General features: G+C 43.6%; 1 protein-coding gene across 1 annotated transcript in view; it reads left to right on the top strand.

Moving 5' to 3' along the window:
* SAP30BP (SAP30 binding protein) overlaps positions 1 to 9,153 on the top strand; it is a 73,899-nt gene that overhangs the window by 36,373 nt on the left and 28,373 nt on the right. Inside the window, 2 exon segments of the mRNA XM_015414473.1 lie at positions 7,480 to 7,549; positions 8,899 to 8,919. Coding sequence (XP_015269959.1) covers positions 7,480 to 7,549; positions 8,899 to 8,919 — 91 coding nt within the window.

Here is a 9,153-nt window from a genome sequence, read left to right as displayed (position 1 = left end):
TGGTCCCCCACGGAGTCTAAATTTCATATCAACAGACTTGAGTTTAGAGCGGTAAGATACGCCCTTCTCTCTCTTGCAGATTCCGGCCTTGGGAAGTCTATTCAAATAATTATGGACAATACAGTCGCGATGTTTTACGTCAACAAGCAGGGTGGTACAGGTTCCCTTTCCCTATGCAAGGAAGCTTCGCTCATTTGGGAATTAGCGATTCGAACAGGGATTCCACCTCTCAGTGGTTCACATTCCGGGCTCTCAAAACAGCCTAGCAGACATACTCAGCAGAACAGCTCTCATGGTCCACGAGTGGTCCATTCCGTTCACGTACCTGATCCCCATATTCCAGAGGTGGGGTTGGCCGGAGGTAGACCTCTTTGCCTTGACGGCAGACGCAAGGTGCCTGTTGTTCTGTGCCAGGTCACAAAAGGGGGACAACTGTCTGGGGGATACATTCCTCCTCAGATGGACTTTTTATACTTTTCCGCCTCTTCCCCTCTTACCGAGAGTGTCGACAAAACTAGCACACGACAGATCAGCGTGCATACTGATAGCTCCGCTATGGCCCCGTCGGCCTTGGTTCCCGCTGCTGCTAACGCTAACAGGGAACGAAAGGTGCCCATTACTGCAAGTTCCAGACTTGCTACGGATCGGTCATACTCGCCACCCTGCCCCCCACACCCTAAATCTACACGCATTCATTTCCACGTAGATACTTGTTCTGATCAGGTAACGGAAATACTACTGGCTTCCCGTAAACCCTCCACCGGAAAGTCCTATAAGGCCAAATGGTGTCGATTTACTATTTGGGCGCAAGACCGTAAGATTCGCCCGGACACTTGTCCTTTGATGGAGATCTTTGAGTACCTCCTGACACTAATTGACCAAGGTCTTTCCCCTTCGTCCATTAAGGTTCACTTTGCGGCCATATCGGCTTTCCACTTGGGAATTGAATCCAAGCCGATATTTTCCAATGCCTTATCGAAACGGTTTCTAAGGCGATTGTACATCAAATTCCCTGTAGTACGGCCTCCCTTCCCTCAATGGGATCTCAAATTGGTGTTAACACAGATGATGGCGGCTCCGTTTGAGCCACTGGATAAGAGTTCATTAGTTCATTTGACACACAAGGTCATTTTTTTGGTCGCCATTATTTAGGCTCGTAGAGTTGGGGAATTACAAGCCCTTCGAATGGATTCCCCATGTTTAGAATTTCACCCTGATAAGGTGATGCTACGGCCAAGCACAGATTCCGGCCAAAGGTGCCTACTGCGTTCCATACTTCACAGGACATAGTCCTCCCTACTTCTTCCCCAGTCCAGTTTCCGAAGTAGATAAGGAGTTACATACTTTGGATCTCAGACGAGCGTTATTGTTTTACTTGATACGCACGTCGGTGTTCAGGTCCACAGTTTGTTTGTTTGTTTGTTGCACTGGTCCCAAAAAGGGACAGACGGCCTCGAGGCAATCCATCTCCAGATGGATTGTTTCAGCCATTCATAGCAGTTATGCCTCTGCAGGTCTCCCCTGTCCCTTTCCAGTCCGAGCCCACTCTACGAGGGCACAAACTACCTCGACTGCCTTCGCGGCGTCTATCAATATTTCTCACATATGTAAAGCAGCTACTTGGTCTTCGTCTTAGACTTTCATTCAACACTATTCAATCGATGTTGATTCTAAAGCTGACGCATCTGTGGGTGCAGCAGTGTTACAATCGTTACTTAAATAGACTGTTCGCCCACACCCGCCTCCGAGTCTTGTGTAGCTTGCTAGACTCCCATGTGGGACTGCACAGAAGACACGAAGATGAAAACATGGTTGCACTTACCTGTAACTGATGTTCATCGAGTGTCTTCTGTGCTGGCACACATCCCTCCCTCCTTCCCCGCTGTGGACGACTTGTATTTTCCACGGCGGCAGGTTAGGACTGAGAGAGAGAGGTGCCTCCCCCTCCCCTCGTCACGTGACCAAATGGGCGGGAAATGGCTCATTTCACAATTCTCTCCGAGGGGAGGGGGGACTCAATTCTTACAGGATTGAGAAAGCTCTTGGAATGTTCTTCCGCGGCAGGCCTGCCTTCCGGCAGTCCCATGTGTGCCAGCACAGAAGACACTCGATGAACATCAGTTACAGGTAAGTGCAACCATGTTTTCTTGTTACTCTCTTTGTAGTTTTAGTTTTGTAGGAAGAAAAGCAATAAAAAGTATTTTTTAAAAAGTGTTGGACGCAGAAGATCTGGGTTCAAATCATTGGTCAGCCATGAAGCACACCGTGCAATGTTCAGCCAGTCACTTCTTAGCTCAACCAATCCTGCTTCACAAGGTAGTTGTCAGGATGAATGCAACTGGGCCATGAAATTTGAATAGTTTGGCCTGAGGTTTTCAGTGTTCTGTGGCTGCTAATGAGCTACTGTAGGATCAGGGACTTGTGTTTCATACAGAGTTTGTACTGAACTGTTCTGTGAGGTGTTGACACTGCTAGCATCTTTATTGACTGCATCAGCCTTGCTGTCTTTGCTCATCAGTACAGTATCAGGTAGGACGAAAGTGCTGCTGTTGAGCTCACTTACAGAAGTGCAGAAGGTCAACTGTTCTTGTTGGGAATTCATATTTTCCTGGTGATGCAAGGTGGCCAGCAGCTAAATAATGCAGGTTTTTTTCTGCAGACTGACTTTAATGTGGCCAACAGGTTACAACTGTTCAGCAGACAGACACTTTGACTTGACTCCTTTCCTCCCCCATTCCAGATCAGACATCCACAACATCCCACAACTTATGATAACAAAAGATTACCTTGTTATCCTCTGGCACTGCTGACAGTGGGTGAGATCAGTGAATAACTGAGATGGTAACTAAACATGTAGATGACCCTTGATTACTTGACAGTGTATGTGCATGTTTCTACATGGGTGTGAAGGTCTACTATGCAAGTTATATCTACTTTTGGCACACTAGGATTGTAGTCTTTCTTTGAAAAGCTTCTTAGAACAATCTTAGCAAGCTAAATTTTCTCCAGGAGGCTTGGGGTGGTGATTAAAAATTGTGCAGTTAGAGATTCTGTTCACTCTCTTATTTCGTGTCATTTCAATCAGTCTCTGCTCTGAAGTCCACAAGCAAGTGGTTCTTTGAACAAAGCAAAGCTTTGTATGGTTTCACCAGTCTGTATCCAGGAAGCTTTGGGAAAGCTGTGAGAGGGGAATTGTGCCAACTGTGTCTGGTGTCCTCATCTTTGCTGTTACCTATAGTTAAGCCACATCCTTGATCTGTCAACTGTCACTTTTGAAAGAAAGAATTGTATCACTTTTTGAAAGAGAGACTTCTATCACATACACAATCAGGCAGTTACTGTATATAAAGGTTTTGAACTTATAAAATGGCACATAGGAGTTACGTGGCCTCTGACTTCCGAAGCTATATACTTAAGAGTTCTTAAATGACTTTGTGTAGTAATGAAAGGCTTTGTCATGCCGTGGGCTAGTTCAGTCATGAAGTATTGGGCATACCTTTTCCTGCAGTAAGCAGAATTTATGTCTTCTGAGCAAGGAGAGTATTTGATGGCTGATTACTTAGGAGGGCCTGTTGACTTCATTGTGTGATGAGTTAGCTCTGATGTGCCCTGAAGTGCTGAAGACTACACTGGCTGATTTTTCTCTGTAGATTTGGAAAAGAGGGTAAAAACTAGAATTGCAGGGAAAATATTGTGCCTTTTCTCTAATGTACATAATGTACAATAAGCATCACGAAAGAGAGATGAGTGAGACCTTTCTAACAATTGAAGTGAGTATTCTTCTTCTGTACCTCCCTAAAATATAGTACATCTGAAAAGCTTGTAGGCGCTTAAAAGAAGCAAAGTTGGCATACTAGATATTGTGACCCTCCAAAACCCTGAACATGGGAGTATGCTATTCTGCCACAGTGTAGAGACATGGGTTCTCTCTTAGTTTCAGTGCTGTAAATTATTTACAAAGCAATGTTGGACAGTTGGCCTCTAATGGTTACTGGTGCCATTTTTCCCTATAAGAACTCTCTCATGTTACTGCCGTTTCTCCTATCTTAAAAAAATAATTACAATAGCAGTAAGAGTCTTAGTTTGCAGTTCTGTCATTTGGCAGTAAGCCTTCATTAACTCTTCGGAAATTATTTCAGAGTAAATATGCATGAAATTCCATGTTCTGGAATTAGTACTATAGCTGTGCAAACATCTGAATGGAATAGAGACTTGCTATTTGGTCCAAGCTATTAAAAGTATTTATGCAAAGTAGTCACAAGTCATTTTATTTATTTGCTTTACATTACATTACATTACATTACATTACATTACATTACATTACATTACATTACATATTAGACAGGCTCGGAGTGGTTTACATAGACATTTAATTGCCTAGCTAGAGCCACAATGCAAGGGGGAGGGGGAGTGCCTTACTAGGCACCTATGCAGCATTGGTCTTCTGTTGTTCTTTCGTGGCGGATTCTTTTTGCTGTGTCTAGGCAACGGCGTCTTCGGCGGAGGTCTCTCTCTCTTCCTATGGCTCTTTTGGGGTGGTCTTTTAAGGCGTGCGATGCCGTAACCGTTGGTCTCTGTCCCGCAGGCTCCAACCGCGTTGCGTCACCACGCTGCCATGTCGCCCCAGGCCAATCGCCATCCAAGTCGCCCGCTGTCTCCTGCCGGCCCGCCGCCATGTTCTTTTCCTGCCAGATCGCCGTTCGCACCACCGTCCAGCCACTCAGCCGCCACTGCTGCTCTCCAATTTTTTTATTGGAGGAAGGGTAGGGTGCCCCCCCACTCTAGGAGTGGGTACCCATTTATCTATTTGCCTTAAGGGCTTTCGAACCGTTGGGTGGGCGGGAGCTGGGACATGGGCCGGGAGCTCACCCCGGCCGCGGTGGGGCTCGAACAGCTTTTAAGGCTGTTCGGTGATAGATTACTTTTTGCAGGCTTTAACTGCCTGCACCACCGCTCTCACCTTATATCCCACCCTTCTCCCTGTTGGGGGCCCAAAGTGTCTTACATAATTTTCTTTGTTTTGTCATCACAACAGTCCTGTGAGATAGGCTAGACAAAGTGAGTGACTGGCCCAAGGTCACCCATTGTGCCTCCATTTTGCTTCCTGCCTGGATAGCCTCTGATTTGTGATTTGGAATATCTGCCTTTAGTGATAGTAGTCATACATATACCCAGCTTATTGGTTAAAGTTCATGGAAGACTACTTTTTTGGTAGGAAGGTGCTGGAAATTGATAGGGAATCATGAAGCAGGAAGGGGTCTCCTGCACCTCAGTGAGTGAAATCCCTTTGTAGAACATTGTTAGATTCCATTGGTAAGGGCTTTCAGTCAGCTGCTGTAATATGCAAGTGAGTTATTTCACCAGCCTCTTGTATTCCCAGTACAAGGGCTGTGGTGGCTCAGAGGATAAGACGCTGAGCTGCAGACCAGAAGGTCTGTAGTTCAGCAGTTCAAGACCCGAGTGGGCCGCATGATGGAGTGAGTTCCGGTCTCTGGCCCCAGCTCCTGTCAACCTAGCAGTTTGAAAGCAAGAAATTGCAAGTAGATAAATAGGTACTGCTTCGGTGGGAAGGTAACAGCATTCCGTGTGCCTTGGCATTTAGTCATGCTGGCCACATGACCACAGAAATGTCTTCAGACAATGCTGGCTCTTCAGCTTGGAAACAGAGATGAGTACCGCCTCCTAGAGTCAGATTCAACTAGCTTTTGAGCAAAGGAAACCTAATTCCCAATACACATAAACCTTCCTAACGTTCTTTTTAGCTGACTGACTTGCTCATCAAATTTAACTGTTGCTTCTAGTCTGATATATATAGCTGTCCTGCTTTATTCCTGTTAAGCATATTGCATGTTCTGTTATCTATGAAAATAATTACATTGTAAAAATCCAGCTCCTGGTATCTTTTGCAAGAATGCAGCACCCATATCATTATAATCACTGCTGTTCTGGAACTTGATTTTTTTGAATGTCAAATATTATTTCAGGTGTTTTTTTTTTAATGCAGAACATTAAATCCTCTGAACCTTTAGAGCTTAAACATTAGGCAACTATCCCAGGATTTATATGGCAATAGAAAGAATTAGCAACACAGTTTGCTTCAGTTTTACATAAAGGGGTGTAGGGGTTTTTTGCCAACTGGCTAGTGGGAAATGGGGGTGTCATTTTCTCTGTAACGTAACTTCTTTCTTTTTTAAAAAAATTAGTCTTGTGTTTTTGTGGCACAAGCATTCTTGAAGCCCCAGTAGTCCTTAGCAAAAAGCTGCAAAAGCCCCCATGCTGTTGCTAGTACTACCAAAATATCAGATACTAATCCTTCAGAGATTGAGGCTCTTGAAACGTGTTGTTACCATCCTGGATTTGGCAGAGCAGAATCCTAAACTAGTTTATTGAACCTTGGCCCCCTTAAAAGCCCCTGCTTTGGCTACTTGGCAAAAAAAGAAAAAGAAAGAAGCACGGCAGCACAGTTACATTGCTAGGTGACAAATAGGCCGCATTTTGCCCATTTCAGTTTGAATGAATAGCTTCAGTGTAGGAGTGAGCTAGGGGTATTCCAGTAGAATATTGGCAAATCACCAAAGGCTTACTAGAAGAAAAGAAGATGGAGACAGGATGCCGCTGCTACTGCTGCTCCTAACATTTGGCCGTTTGTTTGGCATTAGTTTTATAAGCAGTTTGGGTGCTTTTTGCTTGCCCCTTCTCTTGGTTTGCCTTGCTTTCCCTTCCCCCCCCCTCCCTTTTATGACGTTTGGCTTCTCACACTGTGCCCTGGGATAGTCTCTCAGCAGTGTCCTGTGTTAATCCTTTCCTTTCATGATACCCTCTCTGAAAATGTGGAAGGACACACTTCAGTACTGAAACTGCAAAGTTAGTGGGTGTCACTATGACTTCGTGTTAGAGGAACTAAGTTGATTGGTCCTCAGCCACACCACTTTTCAGATCTGTTTGTCTTGAATAGCTCCTATCTTATGTACCTCTGATGTATGTATAGGTTTGGCCAACAAAACTATAGATGTAGCTCTTTAACAATGATTGTTTGAAGCATCCCAGTGACTTTTGTTTTATACTCTTCAGTTGACTAATACATTAATTGCTCAGGATGGAAAAGAAGATCAGTTGTGCTTTGAACAGTGGTGGAGATCAGTAGCATCTTATATGGCAGCTACCTCTTCGCAATTTGTTTAACTTTTGAATAAACTATTTTTAAGAGGATGAGGGCAGAGAGTATCTTGTTCTGAGACCATAGGTATTGAGGGCAATTTCTACATGTTCTACATGAATAATACAGCTAGGTGCATTTCAGAGGTATAGCAGTCTGTAATTCAGTAGAAACATAATGCTGTTCTGAAAATCATTCCTTCAGTTGCATCTTTATGGCATGTGTTATAAAGTTGCTGCAAGAGTGATGTAGGTATTTAAAATGATTATGTAGTATATGCCTTAAGTCTATTTTATGCCAATATTTGTTTTCTCTCTTCTTAGGATTTTTCAGAAGTGGAGAAGAAAGATCCTCAGGAGCTAGTTGGTGAGTATAAATGAAATTATAGCATGTGTATTCTTGTCTACATAGAAATTTATTCCTCTTCTTGGCAGCTGTACATATAGCAATTAGTACTATGTCAAATTTTAAGAGGTCTGATTTTTTTCACTGCAAAGGTAGCTATGGGGAAGGTACACATGAAAATGTTCATAGAAACATCTGTCTTCAATCCATTCCCACATTTTTTTGCCTTCTAGTAATCTTTGATCTGCCAACCAGTTGCTGTTTGAGAGGAGAGAGGGAACTTCTCCCCTTTGCTTAGGCAAATGGGCTGAAGCTTCCTTTGATGGACATCAGTAGCATATTTTCTCATTGAAAATAATGCCATGCAGAAGAAGGTAGTCCACATTTGTACACAGGTATCATTCCACCACAAGAGATGCACATCCCAATGCAAGAAGGCATCAACCCTGTATGTCCACATGAAGATTTTTGCATCAATTTGTGAAAGGATGTGAAAACGTGGGACCCATGTCAGAGGAGGCAAAAGTATGTCTAGAACAGAGGTGTCAAACTCATTTGTTACAAGAGCTGGATCTGACATAAATGTCACTTTTTTGCCGCCAGGCTATGTGTGCCATAAAATGTAACATGAGGTACTGGAGATATAAACTTTATAAAGATGGTTTCAGATGCTAATTGGCAATAGCAGGCTTTTTTTTTTTTTTTTTGGTAAACAAATTTTATTTTCTCAGGAATACAACATATAAAACATTTCATTCTATCAATTGTCTACCCCATTCCCAGTTCCTCCCCTCCCTCCAATGGCTTCCCACAATGCTTCCACCCCTGCTCCAAATTACTTCATATCATCATCAATATCAGTTTTTCATCATTACAATTCAATAGCAGGCTTAATTGGATTAGGTGTGATATGCAGAGGGGTGGTAGGTGTGGAGATACCAGCATTGGTAATGAGACAGGAAACAAGAAGGATTCTCAGTTTGATCCAGGAGGATTCAGTCCAAGAGGATGCAAATAATAAATGGAAATAAATCTGAAGAAGTGAGCAGTGACTCACGAAAACTCATACCCGACTGCAAATCTTGTTAGTCTTTAAGCTGCTACTGGACTCTTACTCTTTCTACTGCTATTAGGAACAACAGTCAGAAACCAGTGGGGGAACATTTTAACCTTCCAGGACATTCAGTTGCTGACCTAAGAGTAGCAGGAATTTCAAAGGGAGATTAGAAAGAGAGACTACTGAATTACAACCGATAATGAAGCTCAAGACAATGCATCCTTCTGGACTGAATTGAGTCTTAGGTTTCTTCTCTCATTACCATTCCCTGCTATTGTCATTTGGCGTCTGAAATCACTTCACTCTCTAAGATATAAAGACAGATGGACTCACATTCTAGCTGATCCTGAAGAAGTGAGCAGTGACTCATGAAAGCTCATGCCTTGCCACACATTTTGTTAGTCGTTAAGGTGCGACTGGACTCTTGCTCCCTTCCACTAATAAAGAATGCAAGCTGTGCTGTTAGGTTTCTTCCTCCTCCAGTTAGAACTGGAAAGGGGGATCTCACCAAGTGCCATTGGACTCCATCTCTCTGTCTGTCTCTGTCTGTCTGTCTCTGGCGTGCTCGCTCTGTCTCTTTCGCTCCCTCTCTTCC

This window comes from Gekko japonicus, unplaced genomic scaffold (genome assembly GCF_001447785.1).
Source record: "Gekko japonicus isolate JY-2015 unplaced genomic scaffold, Gekko_japonicus_V1.1 scaffold277, whole genome shotgun sequence".
Lineage (NCBI taxonomy): Eukaryota > Metazoa > Chordata > Lepidosauria > Squamata > Gekkonidae > Gekko > Gekko japonicus.
The sequence above is the reverse complement of the archived record's forward strand: the minus strand, read 5'-3'. Positions and strand labels throughout refer to the sequence as shown.